At 45.2% G+C, this 19,719-nt stretch overlaps 2 protein-coding genes across 4 annotated transcripts; both read left to right on the top strand.

The window, feature by feature from the left end:
* The first annotated feature begins 103 nt into the window (after positions 1-103).
* On the top strand, positions 104-11,602 carry TAP1 (transporter 1, ATP binding cassette subfamily B member). Of its 2 annotated transcripts, none has more exons than XM_072641695.1 (11): positions 104-178; positions 1,525-1,639; positions 1,803-1,933; positions 5,284-5,489; positions 6,662-6,859; positions 7,432-7,560; positions 7,713-7,901; positions 8,405-8,578; positions 8,810-8,972; positions 10,192-10,328; positions 10,743-11,602. In XM_072641695.1, exons 2-11 carry the CDS (start codon positions 1,530-1,532, stop codon positions 10,956-10,958), a joined length of 1,653 nt encoding a protein of 550 aa, XP_072497796.1. In that variant the 5' UTR covers positions 104-178; positions 1,525-1,529; the 3' UTR covers positions 10,959-11,602. The 2 variants fall into 2 exon arrangements, with proteins under 2 accessions (XP_072497796.1, XP_072497795.1); XM_072641694.1 differs by lacking the exon at positions 104-178 and adding an exon at positions 322-1,009 and having other exon boundaries at positions 10,743-11,091.
* A 4,425-nt stretch (positions 11,603-16,027) lies between these two features.
* On the top strand, positions 16,028-19,511 carry PSMB8 (proteasome 20S subunit beta 8). 2 transcript variants are annotated; one of them, XM_072641697.1, is made up of 7 exons: positions 16,028-16,374; positions 16,461-16,665; positions 17,151-17,298; positions 17,463-17,574; positions 18,214-18,343; positions 18,832-19,036; positions 19,196-19,511. In XM_072641697.1, exons 2-7 carry the CDS (start codon positions 16,528-16,530, stop codon positions 19,282-19,284), a joined length of 822 nt encoding a protein of 273 aa, XP_072497798.1. In that variant the 5' UTR covers positions 16,028-16,374; positions 16,461-16,527; the 3' UTR covers positions 19,285-19,511. The 2 variants fall into 2 exon arrangements, with proteins under 2 accessions (XP_072497798.1, XP_072497797.1); XM_072641696.1 differs by lacking the exon at positions 16,028-16,374 and having other exon boundaries at positions 16,381-16,665.
* The last annotated feature ends 208 nt before the right edge of the window (positions 19,512-19,719 follow it).

Raw genomic sequence — 19,719 nt, 5'->3', positions numbered from 1 at the left:
AGGAGTGATTCTTCTGAGCAGAGAACTGAGCAATCTAGGGGCTTGAGGTTGTGGTTGGAGAGGTGGGGTTAAAGGAGGGGCAAAGCGGCCTCCTTTCTCCATTTATTTCAAGTCTCAGACCCAGGTCTGGAATTCCCGCGGTGGGACGATCTTGGTGGGGCGGATCCAAGGAGCCGAGGTAGCTTTCGATTTCTTTTCCAGGAAACGGCTTCGCTTCTCATTACTGAGCAGCCCCCCCCCCCCCCCCCCCCCCCCGCACAGTTTGTTGCCTGAGGTTATCTGAGACTCTGGCCGCCGCCCGCCCCTTTCTCCACTCCCTATCCTCTCCAAGAGCCTGCTCTGGACGCAGACACCGGCGTCTCCTGGACCTAGACCATTTTTAGCCAAAGGGCGGAGAGACGCAGAGGAACCCAGCTCAGGACCCAGGACAGCGCCCCGAGAATGGCTGGCTCTGGTTCTCCCGGGTCGCTCCAAAGCCCCCGAGCCACTTCTGGGGTACTGTGGGTACCGCTGCTGTTTCTGCTCATGGACTGCGCGTTGCTCCGACCGGCGCTGCCTCAGCTCCTGCTCTTGCTCCTGCCCACTGGGCCTCCGCTGCTCCGGCTCTGGGTGGTCGGCCTGGGACGTTGGGGGGTGTTGTGGCTAGGGCTACGTTGGACCACTAACCAGGTCGGCTTTAAAAGCTGGAGGACTGCACTGGGGCCCCTGGCAGCAGTGCTAGGGCTGGCGCTTCCCAGCCTAGCCTCGTTAAAGGCTCTGAGAGGAAGGGAGGCTTTGGGGGGTGGAGGCGGGACTGGGCCGCTCCACTGGGGAAGCCGGCTAGACGCTTTCGCTCTCAGCTATGCCATGGCATTGCCGGCGCTTGTCCTGTGGCAGAAACTTGGAAATCTTTGGGTGCCGGGGCGTCCCATGAGCTCAGGGTCCATCGTGCATCGGTTGCTGGGCTTCCTGGGCCCAGAACTACGTCGCTTCCCAGTAGTGATGTTCTTCCTCCTGTTGTCCTGTCTAGGTGAGGAAAGGGGGAATGCAGGGGACTGGGCAAATTTGGGAGAATTTAAGATTGTGGGCGGTGAGTTAGGGGGACATGAGAGTTCAGAGGCAAAGCTTCATGCCCAGAACGTCTGACTCCAAATCTAGTGGTCTTGCCTTAACACCACAACTGCCTAGGAGTCAGGAGACCTGTGTCCCGGTGCCGTGTGTAAGCTGTCTGACTTTGGGAAATTCTTCTTACCTCTCTGGGGTTCTGCTCAAACGTGGAATTGGGCAGTGTAAACTCATAGGGGCCTAACATAGGAGGTCTAACATTATATGATTTGTGGAAATAGTTGAGAGGGTTGGGGTATAACTGTATGATAAAGGTGACTCTTCAGGGGAGGGAATTGTCTTTCTATCTCTATACCAGGGAAGATGGGGATGTAGTCCAGCTGGAAGTCCTCAACTTTGATATTGTAAACCTCCAATAAGCATCTATTAGTTGATTAATTGACACTCTCTCCCTCCCTGATGCTACCTCATCACCTCCAGGAGAGATGGCTATCCCATTCTTTACTGGTCGCCTCACAGACTGGATCCTGCAGGATGAAGAAGCTTCTGTCTTCATGCGCAACATCGCTTTGATGTCGATACTCTCGATAGCCAGGTCTGGAAACTGGGCTTGGAAGCTCGGAGAATGGGGACCTAGGGAACGAAGGAAGTTGAAAGTTAGGGCTGCATTCTGGGCAGGTTGATTCAACAAAAGACTTCCTCACGCTAAATATTAAGCCTCCTAGTAATCCTCTTCTCTTTCTCTCATTTCTTCTCAGTGCTTTGTTAGAGTTCTTGGGTGATGGAATTTATAATTACACAATGGGGAAAGCCCACAGCAATCTTCAGGCACAAGTATTCCGGGCTGTCCTGTCCCAGGAGACAGACTTTTTTCAACAGAACCAAACAGGTGAGTCCTTATACACTCTCACAAGACATTCTTATACCCTGTTCTATTGATTCCCTTATAACAAAAAGCAACACACATTGTTAAGCCCCAGCTTTTTTCAGAGAGCTGTGCTGGGTGCTAGAGGAGATAGAAAATTTAGGTAAGACCCAGTGCATACCCTTCTGAAGCTTATTGTCTAATAGAGCGAAGAGGGGCCACTCACCATACCAATTTGAATATGAGATCTGTGTGAGTTCAAGGAGCTTTAAAATGAGGAGATTTAGTCAGTTGCCCCTGACATTTGGACCCAAAGCCCTCACTAAATCAATGATCATGTGGTAATTCAGGGGTCCACACCAAGGAATAATGAGAAAACCACATACAAGACTTCTGTCTCCAAGGGACATATGTCAAAGAATAGTCTATAGAGCTGGAAGGAACCTTAAGATAGCTGAAGACAGGAGCAGTGCTGTGGTCTTCTAAAGGAAGGGTAACGTAGTGCAGTGGAAATCTGGGGTGGAAATCAAGAAGACCTGGGTTTCCATCCAGCATCAGGCACTTATGGGCTGCATGACACTGGGTAAGTGTTTTAATTTTTGTTTCTTCATCTGTAAAAAGAGAGACTTAGACTTGCTGCCCTCTTAGGCACCTTCCAGTTCTAAATCTTCGATGCTGTCATCTGTATCCAATGGTAGCTTCAAATACGACTTTCCAGCTTCTCCTTTTTGTACATGGAAAGATCCTTCTCTAATGCATGTTAAAAATGACTCTTTTTTGGGGGGACAGGGGTTCTAACATGGGAAATGATGGAGAGCAAGGTGTTATCTGTAATCTTTCTGTAATTTCTGCTTTTAAATTTTTGAGTGCACTAGTTGATTGAAAGTGGGGGTTTAGGGAGAATATGAAATTAAAGTGCTTCCCAATCTACTCTTGGATAAGAAAGGGAGATGATGGAGGATCTGATCCACTTGCTACGGGGCAGAGCCCTTTGAGCCCAGGTGTATACTTACTTGTGTAGTTATATTTCAGAAGATGGAGGAGACCATTTTGGCTGGTTAGAAGGGTGAAAGCAAAAAAAAAAAATTGTAAGAAGTAAGAACTAAGACTACCCAGGTACACAGGATAGTTTGTCAATAAATATTTATTAAGCACCTACTAGGTGCTAGGTGCTAGGTTGGACAGCAGATGGAGTGCCAGGCCTAGAGTCAGGAAGACCTGAGTTCAAATCCAACCTGAGACACTTACCAACTGTGTGACCCTGATTTAACCCTGTTTGCCTCAATTTATTCATCTGTAAAATGAGCTGGAGAAGGAAATAGCAAACCACCCAAATAGCTTTGCCAAGAAAATCCCAAATGGGCTCACAAAGGGTTGGACAAGACTAATCAATAAAATAACAACAGTGATGTGCTAGGTATGGTGCTAAGCACTGTGGATACAAAAAGGGGAAAGAATGGCTCCTGCCCTGAAGGAGATTATAATTGAATGAAGGAAGATAATATACAAAAGGAAACTGAAAAGCAGTGAGAGTGGAGGGGTGGTACCCAGCTTAGGGGCATGATGGGGAAATCCAGAGGAGTGAAATACAGCTGGGATGGAAATGAAGAGATGGCTGACCTGGGCACCTTCCTTAAATGGAATCTCTGGGCAAAGTTCTCCACATTACAATCAGATAGAGAAAGAGGCCCTAGGGGCAGAGGGTGCTGATGAAGTGTGAGTTCTAGGGCTGAAGCGATTTTGCAGGATAAAGAGGTTTCCAATGATGAAGATGTCCAGAGGAGTGCATCTGAGTGGAATTGTAGTGGACTAAGGTAAGGCCAGTAGCAGGAGGATTACTTTGGGTCATTTTCCCAAGTGAAAATCAAAGGTTTTCTGACAATGGAACTTATAAATTTCTCCTAATGATTCTCCATATGAATGCTAGCTCAGATTCTATAGGGGAGGAGAAGATGAAATCCTAGTTCCTAATGTGTGTGTGTGTGCATGTGTGTGTATATGCACATGCCCGTGGCACTCTCATGTGAAGTCTTGATTATTAATCTATGTAGAAATGTGTATAAAAACATTTATGTTTTCTGACAACAATGTCAATTAATTTCTATTCCTGAGAGTAATGGTGCTGCTTGAAGTTATAAAGTTCTAAGAAGCAAATATGTCCATATGCATAATGTAAGAAAAGTCACAAAGTAGACACTGAGATGAATCATGTCAATGATAGCTTAAGGAGCCCTATAGCTTCTATGAAAAAGAACACTAATATGGCTAATTAACACTAATATCACTAATTGTGTATTGTAATACACAATTTCAGATGATACGTATGATAAAAAGCAATGGGGAAGAAAAGTGCTACTTGCAATCTGAGGAATAAGAGAAAATTGAGGTAGGCTTCTTGGGAGGAGGTAGAACTGGAGTTGAGCTTGAAAGAATGTATATGAATTCAAAGGCAAAGGTGGGGAAAGAGGACGTTCCAGGTATCAGGAACAAAGGCATGTCAGCATGAGAGCGCAGTTTATGAGGACAGGGAGCACAGACTGTATAGAAGAGAATATTATTAAATGAGTGAAAGAGTAGGGTGGATTGAGGAAGACCTTGAGTGACAGGCAGGAGGAATATGAATATTATTTAGTTGACAATAGGGAACTTCTGAAAACTTGTGCGGAGGTGCTGACGTGATAAAATCTTTGCACAAGAAAGATTCTTCTGGCAGCAGTATGAAGCATGGGAAGAGAAGAGAGTAGGGGCAAAAAGCCTCTTGCAGTAGTCCAAGTGGGTGGAAATTAGGGGGAAGGTCTATCCTAGGGTGGTGGCAATGGGAATGGAACAGATCTCCCTCCACATTCTTCTCTTTCCTTATGTCTTTTGTACAACCCTATATAGTACTAATCATATTTTCTTTGGCCTTTTAAGTCAAAAATCAGAAAGGACAACCTACTATGTATCCCATCTATACAAAAAAATCAATCCTGCACCCACTTTATTCTCAGAACCAGAGACATTTGCCTCCTAATACTCTTGCTGTGCTCCCATATAGTTCCAATGACTTGCCACATTTAGAATTTGAACCCTTGGTCCTCTGACTCTATGACTGCACAACAGGTATCACTAGATCCCCAAAGAGAACTTTGCAGCTGTGATCCTGCTCCACCACCCAACCTCACACACTCCTCTCCCATTCTCTTGGGGTCCCAAAGTCCTTTAGTGGTGGCCCTTAGGTAGTGACTGAACTAATGAGCCCCTAGCCTCATTCCAAAATTTTCCCAGACATTTTCCTGTCTGCCTCAACCTGTCTTCATATTTTCATTTCCACTTCCAGGTACTCCAGATCTTCAGCTCTGGTCAGACCCTCAACTTTCCTTCCTCTTCCTTAGGTGCTATCACGTCTCGGGTGTCAGAGGATACAGCCATACTAAGTGAGTCTCTGAGTGAGAAGCTAAACCTACTCTTGTGGTACTTGTTTCGAGGACTGTGTCTGCTGGGAATTATGGTCTGGGGGTCTCCAACCCTCACCCTGGTGACACTGATTGCTTTGCCTGTGCTCTTCTTTGTGCCCAAGGAGCTGGGCAAGTGGCACCAGGTAAGTCCAGGGAACTTCTCTTCTCCAGCATTTCTCCCCAACTTTGACTCTATTTTCATGAGCCCCAGTCTGTTCTTTACACTTAACTTGGACAAGCTTAGTTTCTCTGGTCCTCCTTTGCCCCCATACTGAAAAAGACTACAGGGCATATAGTCTTTGTCCCATGGCCCTGACGGTTCTCTTGCTAGAACTCTGGCCCTTTTCTACCACAGCCTCTGTCTCTAGGTCATTCTCTGGCCATTTTCATTTACTATGTCCCCTTATGATATCAATTTTCTACGGTGCTTTCTAGGATAAACTTTCTCTTTGCCTCTATTCTTCTCGCTTTTCTGGGTACCCAAATCCTAGAATCCCTATGTTCCGATAGTTCTAAGGGGATTGCTGTACCCCTTCCTTCTGCTTTCCCTCTTCCCCTGTGTCTTCGCATTCCTTTGTATGCATTGGTATCTCTATGTCCTTACATCATAAAATAACAGCAGCAGCATCAATGGTAATGCTAATAATATTTTTCTAGCATTTGCAGAGCACTTTGCATGCTATCTTATTTATCCTCACAGCATCCCTGAGAGGTAGGAGCTATTATTATCTCCAGTTTATAGATGGGGAAACTTAGGCTGGGAGAGGTTCGGTGGTTTGCCCAGGGCCACACAGCTGGTGTCTGAGGGATGGTTTAAACTCAGATCTCCTTGACTCCAAATTCAGTTCTCTATCTACTGTACCAGCTAACAGGTCATGTAATCTTATTTTTAATGACACATCCTCAGAATACTTTACAGAGTACAAAGCTCTTTCCTCACACCCATCCATGAGTTAGCTAGTGCAAGTGTTATTTCTATTCTGCAGATAAGGCAAGTGGAGACCAGAGAACATAAATGATTTGTTAGATCTCATGACTAACCAGCTGGTAGCAGAGCTTACACTGGAATTCACACTTCCTAACTACCCAAGCAGTGCTCTTGGCACTGCCTCCCTTCTCCAACAGGGGTCTGGGAAAATGTTCAACTATCCCCTGACTTTTTCCCCTTCTGTGGACTGGGGACACAGAGAATAGTCAGACCCATAGGACCGTCTTTCCTGTTCCTTCACACCATCAATTTCTATATAATCGTATGAAAATGTACTAAGAAAATTCTCTCTATACAACACTATGTTACTACCCTCTGTCCCCATAGTCCCTGGCAGTCCAAGTGCAGACATCCCTGGCAGAGTCAAGCCAGGTGGCTGTGGAGGCACTTTCTGCTATGCCCACAGTCAGAAGCTTTGCCAACGAGGAAGGAGAGGCACGGAGGTTTGCCCATCAGCTCCAGAAGACACAGAAACTTAACCAAAAGGAGGCACTGGCCTATACTGTCAACATGTGGGCCACCAATGTAAGTATCTAGGGTTAGAGTACCCACTTACTAGCCTAGTAGTTATAGACCCCCTAGTACTTATAGTCACTATCCAGGGACTCCAGGGCCAAATTTCCCCTTTTAGGACACTGAGGGAAAAGTCCCACTCTCATGATTAGCCTCATAGCTTTTCCCCTTATTTGAGGTTCTAGGTAGTTGCCTTCATCAAGGGGGTCTAGTGCATTAGCTCCTTTACAGGAGGATAACTTGTCTTTCTACTTTGGGTTCCTTTTTTCCACCTCTACTGGGGTGCTATGAAGTCCCTGCATCTTGCCTCTCCCTTTCTTGGTGTCTTTTAGGTCCCAGGTTGCATGGACAGGGGAACTTGGGGATAAGGGAATATATTTTTTCTTCAGTGGGCATGGATAGTATGAGTTCAGAGAGGGTCCTTATTTCCTTCCCTAGATCTCACATCTATTCTTGTATGATACCTAATGATGTGACTCTGTGACTGTACTTGAGGCTCCAGTGCTATTATTTTCATGAATGTGACATAATTATGATTATAGTCCTCTGCTATCCCCAACTTGTACTCTCTGATCTATCCTCAGTTCTTAGGACTTCTGCTGAAAGTGGGAATTCTGTACATGGGGGGAAAGATGGTGACCGATGGGGATGTGAGTAGAGGAGACCTTGTCAACTTTGTCCTTTACCAGATCCAGTTCACCACTGCTGTTGAGGTGAGACCTCCCCCCCCCCCCCCACTGACCATTGCTTCTTTTTCCTCCTCTCCCATCACATTCTGCATCCTCTTTCCAGCCCTCCTGTCAGATATCCCAGACAACACATGGTGTCCTCTCACTTTCCTCATAGCTCATCCCTCTTCCTTTAGGTGTTGCTCTCCACCATTCCCAATGTACAGAAGGCTGTGGGATCCTCAGAGAAGATCTTTGAGTACTTAGACCGGATACCCCAATGCCCTTCCAGTGGTTCCCTGGCACCTCATACCCTGCGTGGCTGTGTAGAGTTCCATGATGTCTTCTTTGCCTACCCCAGTCGGCCAGATGTCTTGGTGCTACAGGTATTATCTCCTCCCCCTAATACTCCACTTCATCCAATTCCTAGACTGTCAGATACCCCCTGTGACATTAGCCTTCTTCAACTCATCTCACCTCCTCCTTGGTTGGATGAAATGCTTTTGCTTCAGGTACCAACTTAACATCCTCAATCTTTCCACACAGGGAAGAGAGAGGTTCAGAGAGAACCCACCTACAGGTTCTCATGAACCCAAACTCATGAATCAGCTTGGAGCTATTAAAAAAAACCTCTCAGACATATCCACACTTTCCAACCATTCTGGCAGTGGTGACTGAGATCCTATTTTTCCTCTCAACTTTCTTCTATTCTCCCTTCTCCCTTTTATATAGGAGTTACACTAGCCCCATCTTATGATGTATGGATGTGTATATATGTGTGTATGCATGCATGTATGTATGTAGGTGGTATGTGTATGTGTACCTGCTTAACCAGAGGATAGGTTCTCTCTGTCTCTCCCCTAATATCTTCCCTTTCTTGTTCCTCTAGGGAGTGACATTCACTCTGTGCCCTGGGAAGGTGACAGCCCTAGTGGGGCCCAATGGGGCTGGGAAGAGCTCAGTGGCTGCATTGCTGCAGAATCTGTATCAGCCTACAAAGGGCCAGGTGCTGTTGGATGGAAAGCCACTGCCCGATTACCAGCACCGATACCTGCACTCACAGGTAAGCATTGGAGGATCACCTAGGTCAGAGCACCCTTGGGAGAATAGGTCAGTGAAGGAATGAAGAGGAGAAAGAAGGGCAGACAGAGTTCCTGGTCATAGCCCAGCAGCATCCTTGTTGGTGGGTGTGATAGAAATGGGGAATTTATCATGAGGAATGGAAATACCCAAACCTTGATCTGAGCTCCCTCTCCTCCTCCCTCTACCTTCCCTTACTCCTGGCTCTTCCCAGGTGGCTGCAGTGTCACAAGAGCCGCAGTTGTTTGGACGGAATCTGTATGAAAACATAGCCTATGGATTGGGCCAGAAGGCAGAGCTGGAGGAGATCATGAAGGCTGCCAGGGAGGCTGGAGCTCACACTTTCATCTCTCAGTTGCCCCAGGGCTACTATACAGGTACTGTGAATATTCACTTACTATGTAGACACATGCCTTCACCGCCAGTACCTGGCTCATTCCATTTCATGTTTAACTCAGCCTTATACCAGAGACAGGTAAGGAATGAATGAATCAATGAAAAAGCATTTAATCAATACTAGAGGAAGGGAACAAGAAAGAGAGAACAATCATTTAGTAAGAGCCTACCATGCGCCAGGCACTGGGGTATTTTATTTGATCTTCACAACAACCCTGGGAGGTAGGTGCTATTACCATCTCCATTTTTGCTACTAAGGAAATTGAGGCAGGCTTGCCAATGTCTCACAGTTAAGTGTCTGAAGCCTTATTTGAGCTCAGGTCTTCCTGACTCCATGCCTAATCTTTATTCACTTTGCTACGTAGCTGCCTAAAAATACAAATGTTCAAATCCAGTCTCAGACACTTACTAGCTCTGTGACAATGGACAAGTCACTTAACCTCTGTTTGCCTTGGTTTCCTCATCTGTGAAGTGAGGATAATAAAAGCACCTACCTCCCAGGATTGCTGGGAGATCAAATGAAATAATTGTAAAGGGCTTAGCACAGTGCTTGGCACATAGTAAGTGCTATAGAAATGTTACCTATTATTAAGTGCTATATGCCAAGCACTGTGCTAAGTTCTGGGGATACAAATACCAAGGTAAGAAAGTGTCTGCTCTCAGCTAGCTTGCATTCTAGTAAAGGAAGGCAACACATATAGGTGAGCAGCAGCCAAGGAAAAGACTTTTAGTCTATAGAATCATAGGGATGATGAGTAATCCGTAGAACAGTCTTTTTCAGAAGCAATGCTACTATGGATAGGAAGACTGTGCTCAAAGCAAGAGGTGGAAAAGGAAGGCAAGTAAACACATACAGTGGCAGGGCCCATAGCAAGATATTCACATGGATCAGTGGATGACCTATGGATCATGGTTTGGGGCTGTCTAGATATAGTGGACTAGGTGAGTTTGCTCCCCCTGATTCAAGAGCCTAGACAGTTCAGACTTCTTTCTAGGGAAGAAGTTACAAAGATAGATGAATTAAAGCCTTTGGAATCTCATTCCTTGGTTTCCATGGACCCTCACAGAATGTTTATCATCCCACTACTGTGTTGAGGAACTGGTCTCAGCTCTATGCACCCCTTTAGTCTAAGGGAGAAAGTACATATTTTTGTATGGCTATAATGGTCCTGCTCTCAATGTATCTGGTTCTCTCTCCAGACATAGGAGAGTCTGGGAGCCAGCTGTCAGGTGGTCAGCAGCAGGCAGTTGCCCTGGCTCGGGCTCTGATCCGGAACCCCCGGGTCCTCATCTTAGATGATGCCACCAGTGCCCTGGATACGGACAACCAATTAAGGGTGAGACAGCAACCTTTCCAACTCTCCTAACTCCCAAATCCTTAAAACTGAAGGCAACCCTAATTCCTTCCTGATGTACCCAGAGAATTTTCTGTTTGAGAAAGCCTATACTACAAAAATCTTCTAGATAAACTTCTTAAATTTCACTTCTTTTCCTTTTTTTTCTTCATGCTCATCATTGCTATCATTAGTACCACCAGAAAAACCTTGATTAAATGCAGAACCATACCTAGGGATGTGCTAGCTTATTCTTCTTTCCCTAGAGCTCATAGGTTTCTTGCAGCCAGTTGTTTGGGTTGAGAGGGCAGTAAGGGATCACTATGGAAGACACAGTTAATGCAAGTGGTATTAATGTTATGGTTTGTGCATGAGGCTTTCTGAACTACTAACAGCGTCTGTGCCTTCTTCTTACAGGTGGAGCAGCTTGTGTATGAATCCCCCAGGAGGGCCTCTCAGGCAGTGCTTCTCATCACCCAACGTCTCAGCTCTGTGGAAAGGGCTGACCATATACTCTTCCTGGAGGAGGGGGTCATTCAGGAGAGTGGGACCCATAGGCAGCTCATGGAGCAAAGGGGCCGATACTGGACCATGGTGGAGGGCACAAGTGGGAACTCAGCTCCTCAGGAATGAAAAATATACTTGAATCTCCCTTATGGGGGAAGCCAAAGCTCTTCTCTCATCTGAAAACTGAAGGAGAGAAGAAGCATTTCAGACTCTTTTTTTGGCACATGCCTCATTTAGCAGTTTCAGAAAGTTTTTCCACACCACAATTACACTCCGACTAATTATGTTCCCATCATCAACATTAATTCCTTTCGTTAAAGTTTTTCTACTTCAGGGTCCTCTTTTAAATTGCAAATACTAGTGTAGGGGAAGGCAAAGAAATATTTAATGGGAACAACTTAGTGGGAATTCATTCATTTTTTTTAACAAGAACTTATTATTGTGCCAGCACTGTTCTAAGCTGTTCTAAGCACTGGAGAAATGAAGACAGAAACAAAACAGCCCCTGTTCCCAAGGAGATTATCTTTTATTACTGACTGCTTCTCCAGCTTGTAAAGGATAGATAACAACAGTAGTTATCAATCATATTTTATAAAGCCGGAGTTCAAGGTCTTTGAGTTGAAGGGGCACAGAAAATGAGGGAGAAAGTTACCAGAGAGGCTGACTGGGGTGTGGACATTAGGGGCATTGGAGGAGCAATTCTCTATTCTGCTGACACAGAAATATTATGGAAATGCTTGAAGCTAAGAACAAGCTTAGTATTTTCTTAAGTTTTGTGGTTCCTCTGTTTTTCTAGTTGCAATGCCTCAGGGTCTCTCCAGCTCTTCTCCTAGATGTTATAACAACTAAGCACTGGAATCTCCCATACTTACCTTTTCTCTTCCTCTTACTCCTGGTCTCCTAAATGAGTATGGTTAGAAGTATACAGTTGGAGTTGGAAGATTTTGGTGTTCAAATTTTTGTTATTTGCCAGTTGTGTAACCTTGGGCAAGTCACTTAGACTCTTTGAGTCCCCTTTCTCTCTTTCATTTTCAATCTCTACCCATTTGTGTCTTTCCTGCTATCTAGAAATAAACCCGCATCTCCCCCATTCCTTAAATCCTGCCATCATCTACAGCTGTCCTCCATCTCTCCTCCATTTAATGTCCAAACTTCTATAGAAAATCTTTTACACTCACTGACTACATTTCCTTCCCTATCACTCCCTTCTCATTTTATGTCATTTATTTCCTGTCCTCCTATCATTCAGTTGAAACTATTCTTTCTGAGGATAATGAAGATCTTTTAGTGACTAACACCAACGGATTTTTCTCAGTTCTCATTTTACTTGAATTTCCTGCTGTTTTTGACACTGCTGACAGTTTCCCCTCCAGACATACTCTTATCTCTGTTTTTATGGCATTGCTCTTTCCTGGTTCTCCTGCTACCTATCTGACCATTTTTTTCTGAGTTTCCTTCACTGGGTCATCAACCTTGTCTTACCCCCTAAGCTTGAGTATCCACTATATCTCTTCTGGACTCTTTTCTTCTTTTTCTAGACTCAGCAATCTCATCAACTCCCGTGATGTTTAGTTACTTCTCTTTAGAAGACTTCTTAATTTTTACAGCCTGCCATCATCTCTCTCATGAGCTCCAGTCTCACATCTTACCTGTCTGCACATCTCCAATTCAGTTGTCCCGCAGATATCTGAAACTCAGCATGCTCAGACATTGAACTGCTTCTCTCCCTTTCTTAATCTACCACTCTCCCAAACTTTCCTATTACTACTGAGAATTCTACCATCCTGCTAATCACCCAGATTGGTCACCAATCTCATAGTCATTCATGAAGCTTCAGTCTCTTCTAACCATCCCATCAGTTGTCAATTCCTGTTGTTTGTATATCCACAACATTTCTTACATCCACCCTTTTTTTTCTTCCAAGTCATTAACCTAGTTCCAGCCTTTCTCCCACTTTTTCCTGGGCTATTGCAATAGCTTTCTAATTAGTCTCTCTGCCCTCACTGTCTTGTTTTTACAATCCATATTATTACAATTCTTAAAATAAGCTTAAGAAAAAAATAATCTTAAGGAATAGATTTGACTATTACCTTCCCCATTCCCAATCCTGATCTAAAAAAAAGTATTCATTGGTTTCCTATTGCCTTGAGAAATAAAATACAAAGCCCCCCATTTGGCACTTAAAGTCCTTCTCAAATGGGCACTAATCTTCTTTTCAAGACTTCACTCCACATTTCAGGAAAACTTGCCTGCTTGTTGCTCCTTGAACTTGATAATGAATTTTACATGTCCAGGACTTTGCATAGGCTGTCCTTCCATATCCGGAAATAATTCCTTCTTTATTTGAGCTTTTGCTTCCTTTAAGTTTCACTTTGGGATTCACTTTCTCTGACAGACATTCCTAAGCCCCCTTGTTTCTTCTCTACCTTTGCAAATTATATTTACTTACCTGTTTATACGTTGCAGGAGACTGTAAGCCTCTGGAGGGAGGAGAGTGTTTTGAGTTTTCTATCTGTACCTCCAGAAAAGAACCTTGTACATGTTTTTGGGGACTTGTCTTTCAAGCTACCCAGAGACTTTGTGTTGGTTCTATCTTCATTTGCAAGAATGGTGCTATATGGGGGACCAGAGAGATCTTATCCTCAAAGCTTAGCATATCTCTGCCTTTTCCTCATCCACTTATCTCCATAAAAGAAAAAAATGAGGATTTGAAAAGTGAGGAACTTTGAATCCCTGCACTGTTTGGTAGTTATGAGACAAATAACCACTGCCTACTTTATAGTCTAACCTTCAGAAATTAAACCTGAGAAGGCTATGGAATGCTCACGGTAAGCAAGGCTGAGGTCTTTGATAGAAGGACTCAGTGTCCTGACCCAGGAAGACAAATACAGAAAAAAGGTTTGAGCTCAAACTATCAGCTAGGTTGAAAGAACCCAGATCTTTGGCTAGCTTCCAGTCTAGGTCTGAGAATCACATGCTGGGGTGTTCTTAGCACTACGAGGGAATAAGAAACCAATATTCTAGCAGGGGTTCTTAATTTGGGATCCATGAACTTATTTTAAAAAATCATTATTTTAATATAATTGGCTTCCATGGTAATCCTCTGTATTTTATTTCATACTACATTTTGGAATATTATTCTTAGAAGAAGTTCATAGGCTTTAACATATTGTCAAAGGGCTTGACACAGAAGAGGTTAGAAGAACAAGCCAGGAGAACCAGAGTGGAGGTATCCTGCTGGTCTCATGCAAAAGTTTCTGACTTTTTCTAAAAGGAGAGGAAAAGGCATATATACTTTAAATGAAAAGAAAATGGATTACCTATGTTTATTTTTTTCTTTGAGGAAGAGATAGGGAAAGATTTCTGCTGTCAGAAATTGGAGGTAATAAGTAGCATCTATCTGAGCTTTAGGGTGAATTATGATACCATGAGAATCTCTCCGCACTTTCAGCCCCATGAAGACCTGACAGGAGTCACACAATAACATGACAAGTCCGGTAGTGGCCTCCATCATACTTTTCTGTGTTTGTGCTCTGGCCACCCATGTTCCTTGCATGTGCCCCCATCCATCCATATTCCCTACATGTCTCCACTCCAAACAGTGATGTGTGAATTTGCAGGCTAGTGCATCCAAGGTTTGTGCCAGAAATGTTTTGTTGCTTTGTTTCTTAGTGTGCCATATCATTAAATGTATTTAATTTTAAGAGATTACTTCCTCTGGCTATTAAAGTTAACCTATGGGATCCATGAACTGTGGTACTGGGAAATGCAGGCCTTAAGAATACCTTGATATTACTGAAGAGTTATTCTCTGGGGAAAACCAAACATGTGAGTTGCAGGGGGTGGTGGAAATGCCCCAAGGCACTATAGGAAAAGCCTAAAGTTTGCTTGCTGAACTGAAGTGTCAGGCAAAGATGGCACTTCTTTGGGACTTAGGGAAACTAGCTTCAACTTTTCTCTCTCTGAGCCTTGGTTTCCTATTCTGTAAAATAAGGGCGTTTAAATTTTCTGGAGGATCACTAAGGCTTCTTCTCACCCCTAAATTTGATGATCCTCAGCTGTAAAACTGTAAGTTTGGGGAAATCAGGACAGTACAGTGAGTAAATTTCTGGATTTGCAGGCAGCAGACCTGGCTTAAAATCTCAGTTTGCCATTTACTACCAGTGTGACCTTGAGTGGGTCATTTAGACCCTGTGGGTCTCAGTTTCCCCACCAATAAAGTAAGGAAGTTGGATTAATTGACTACTAATATCCCCAGCTCTATGATCCCATGAGAGATCATAGGAAAAATAGGTAAAGCTCCTTGTCAACCTCAAAGCACTAAATGCAGAATGCTGCTGCTGCTATAATAAGCATATCAGTGCACATAAAATGGAACGGTCTCTACAAACGCAATACATCATTATCAGTTCTCTGACTGCTGCTTTATTTACTGGCCCCCTACCAGCCCCTTAGCCATCCTTTTTCTAGTCTCTTCTACCCTCCCTCTTCTCCGCCTTCCTCCGGTCCCAGCCCTCTCCCCTCCACCAGCTGTTACCGGGTGAAGGGTACCTGGTGGCCCCGGACGGGGCGTGGGGGCAGGGAAGGGGGACAGTTGCCCTTGCTGCTTTATGAACAGGGGCTTTCTACTTTGGAAGTGAAAGCTGAAGATAAGGAGGAGGAGCAAAGAGTGAGCATTTTGCCGAACAGGTTTCACTGCTCTCTCCACTGAAGCCCCCACCCCTCCTCTCCTTTTCCCCTCACATCTCTGGACCGTCTTTCCACAGGAGCGGCCCTTCTTAGAGGGTTTCACAATTGCCTCTTGGTTGCTTCCTTGCCTCAAGTTGGTCAGTGCAAGTGTGTCTGAGAATCTAGTCCAATCAGGAAGAGATCTGTATCGTGACATCTTTGGTTGTTAGGCGGATTAGGCTCTCATAGGTTGGAGCCCCGGCTGGGTTTGGGAAGTTGCACACTGAGAAGCTAGTGGAGTTAGTCGCGGGATGTTCGGGGCTGGGAGCAGAGAAGTCTGCTCTTGGGTAGGAGCAAGTTAAGAAGATGGGCGGGAGGGCGTACCTTCTCCTAGTATTCTTTTCCATTTCCCCAAGCAGAACTGAACACTGCCAAAGTATCGGGGCTGCGGGGGCGGAGAGGTGGGAGGCCGGTGGGAGTGGAGTGTCCTTGGCCGCGTCTCTCACCCCACCCCAAAGCACTGCCCCACTCTGGATTTCTATCCAGTCCGTGCACAGGGCGATTCCCTCAGTCGTCATCTCCATCTCTGCAAACTGCCTAGCACTGGGCAGTCAATCGGACCCGAGCCCCTCTCCCGCAGGTTCCAGCTTCTCTCATCTTGTCCAAGGCCCAGCCTGTCTTTTTCAGATGTCCCTCGATAGAAAGCAGCTCTTTCCGAACTCCCTGCCCTTACATGTGCTCCCCACCTTCCTCTCCTCCTCTACTTCGGACAGTCCATCTTTTCTACCCACTCTTTGTTTCTCTTTTCTGAGACCTCGGTGAAAGAACACTGTGACACTCTGATAGCACCCACCCTGGATGCCTCAGGCCTGAGGTGTGTGGGTGTGTGGGGAAGGGCGGGGGAGGTAGGTGGATGGGGAAGGAAGGCTCTAGCTCTGGCTCCCGCCCCCTCTGTACCAGGCTTTCGCTTTCACTTCCCGTGGGCTAGGAGGCTTAGTCCGTAAGTGGAGTGGCAAAGGGGAAGATCATGGCGCTACTCGAAGTGTGCGGGGCTCCCTGGGAGAGTCAGGTTTCGCGTGGCACGGGGAGTGGACACAGCCGAGGTCCTGAACACTACAGCTTCTCCCTGCGGACCCCGGAATTGGCCGTTCCAAGAGGGCTGCAGGTGAGGGCTGGAATGGAATCTCACCAATGAGTTAAAAACTGGCATGAGTAGGGGGGCGGTTTTCTGTCAGAAAACATCGAAAATGTCAGCGGCCATGTGAGAAATGAATTGCTGAACTGCGAGACTGAATCAAAGGTGGGAGTGGGGGGGAAGGGGTTCTGCGGAGTTCAGAGTGAGTTCTTGTCGAATCTCTCCTCTCTTTATTTCCGCCAGCCTGCCAGGGGGACAGATGTTCTTGTGGAAGGTGAAGGACTTGTCTTATTCCTTGCCTCCTTAAGCCAGTTCCCAAGCTGTTACATCGTTTTCCCCCATTGTGAATCCTTCCTCCTATCCCATCACTCAGCCCTTCAAGTTCTCGTGCCCTGATGGGTGACTTTAAGTGCTCCCCTTTTTTCTCACATTGTCCAAATCGGTTTGCCCAGTCCACTCATCCTGAGGCTCTCACTGGCCCCCTCTCTCCTGTTTCTGTGTCCTTCCACCTTCAGCCTCCTGAATTCCTTCGTTCCCTGGAGGCGGATGCTGCCCATCAAGTCCGAATTGAGATGGCCCATGGTACCACCACACTAGCCTTCAAGTTCCAGCACGGTGTGATTGTGGCAGTAGATTCCCGGGCCTCAGCTGGGAGTTACATTGGTGAGTTTGACTGTTAGGGACTGGAATTTGGACATCTTCCATAAGGAAGGAGCTTCCAGCCTACATCTCTGATTGGAACTGGGGAAGGAAGATTTGGGACTGGGACAGGATGTGGGTCAGGTTCTTTGCCTTCCAGTTAAACCAGTGTGTAATTGCTCTCCCAGCCACTCTGCATGTGAACAAAGTAATTGAGATCAATCCTTACCTTCTGGGCACCATGTCAGGCTGTGCAGCTGACTGTCAATACTGGGAGCGCCTCTTGGCCAAAGAATGTCGGTAAGGGAGTCCCCAAATCTCACCCTAAGCTTCTTGAGGCCTTCCTTTCCATTCATGCTAAGATGGAATTTCTTATCTCTTATTAACTGGTCCTCATTCTGTATTATCTCCACCCACAAACCTCTTCCTCACAAATCTTATCTTTCCAAAGAACACTAGCCTTCTCAGATCCTACAACCTGCCTCACAGATTAGTAAAATCTATAAAATAGAGAAATCCAAATTACATGAACTGTAAAAAAATATATATAAAGTGTATTGTGTACAATCTTTTATCCTTTCTGAAAATGGACAGACTTAGGAGATTTTAAAAAAATTTAAATGATTTGGAAGTCTCAGTACCGTTTTGAGGATACCCTCTCATGCCCAGCTGTCTGGGGTTTGAAGCCTTAGGTGCTTGAAAATCTAACCTTCAAATTTTCCCTGATATTCAGGCTACCCAAAGGCATCCACTATCTCTCCTCACATACTTTGAGCTCTCTGTCTGCTGAAGTAGACCACTTTAATCAGTTTTTCCTCCCTCTCCCCATTTCCTTCTTCTAACTCTAAACATTTAGCATAGTGCCTGGCACCTGGTAGGCACTTAATAAGTGCTCATTGACTTGACTAAAATCCCCTCCACCAACCTCTTCCTCCTTAGCTTGTACCGCCTTCGGAATGGGGAGCGCATCTCTGTGTCTGCTGCTTCCAAGTTGCTGTCCAACATGATGTGCCAATACCGAGGCATGGGGCTGTCCATGGGCAGTATGATCTGTGGTTGGGACAAAAAGGTGTGTTGCTTTCACTCCACTGCAAATGTGGGCTGCCTGAGCTTCATTTTCCCAGCAACTCCACTTCATCAGATATGCTAGATATTGCATGATAGATGTATGACCAAAAGAAACACTCCTCCCCCAAAACAGTTGCTGTTTGAGTAGCACTTTATGATTCAGAAGACCCCTTTCTCACAAAAATCTGTTGTGAGCATTTTTATCCCATGTTTCAAAGGAGAAAAACAAGGTTGGGAGAGGTTAAATGACTACTCCCCAGACATGGGGAGTGGCATCTAAAATTTAAGTCCAGGTTTTCTGATACGAGATCCATAGCCTTTCTCCTATGCCACTAGATTTCACAACTCCTTCCAAGGTCCCATGCTTCTGTTCAAAGTTTACAAGAATCCCAGTTTCTATGATCATTGCCTTGGTTTAAGACTCATTTAATGTCTTCTCTTGAGTTCTTTATTGCCTCCCCCTAAATCTCTCTTCCTCTTTTCCTGCAGGGTCCTGGACTGTATTATGTGGATGAAAATGGGACAAGACTCTCAGGGACTATGTTTTCCACAGGCAGTGGAAACAGTTATGCCTATGGAGTCCTGGACAGTGGTTACCGGCCTGACCTCAGCCCTGAGGAAGCTTATGACCTTGGACGGCGGGCCATCGTCCATGCCACCCATCGCGATAGCTACTCTGGGGGTTTTGTCAATAGTAAGAGACTAACTGAATATCTCCACTAGAATCCTGAATAGAAAAGTGGGCTCTAATTTTCAGAATTTAAGGGTACTGAGATAGGGGGCATAGAAATTCTTCCTAAGGGGCTTAGATTAGTGATAAAGAATTCTCCATTTCTCTTCCATTTTCCCACAGTGTACCACATGAAGGAGGATGGATGGGTAAAGGTGGAGAGTTCAGATGTCAGTAACCTATTCCATCAGTACCTGAAGACCCAGGGATGACTTTGGAGACTTCAGGACTGACACCACTCGGAAGATTCAGGGAGCTAAGCCTGCTGAGGCCCCAGAAATTGGAGAACAGGATTCCCCAGGAGAAGAAAGGGGAGGAGTCTCACTGAGCCCAAATGACATAAAACAGACTTCAGGCACAATTCAATTTTCCTTTGATTTTTTAACTTAGCATTTTCTGTACTCAGTCTTGTAAAATAAAGTAAATGCTCAAAAAAGAACTCTGTTCTGGCTGAATGGAACTGTGGCTATTAGCAGGGTTGTGGGATTGGGAAAGAAGGGAGGTAAAAATGGAGACATTAGAATACAAAGTTAAATATATAATCTGCAGTTTTGACCCTGACTCTCAGTCTTCTCAGACATATAGTCTCATTCCTTCTCAGGGTCTTCTGTTTTCCTTCTTATCTCCAGGCCTACAGCAAGTTGAAT

Source organism: Notamacropus eugenii, chromosome 2 (assembly GCF_028372415.1).
Source record: "Notamacropus eugenii isolate mMacEug1 chromosome 2, mMacEug1.pri_v2, whole genome shotgun sequence".
Taxonomy (NCBI): Eukaryota; Metazoa; Chordata; class Mammalia; order Diprotodontia; family Macropodidae; genus Notamacropus; species Notamacropus eugenii.
This window is presented reverse-complemented; position numbering and strand designations above follow the sequence as displayed.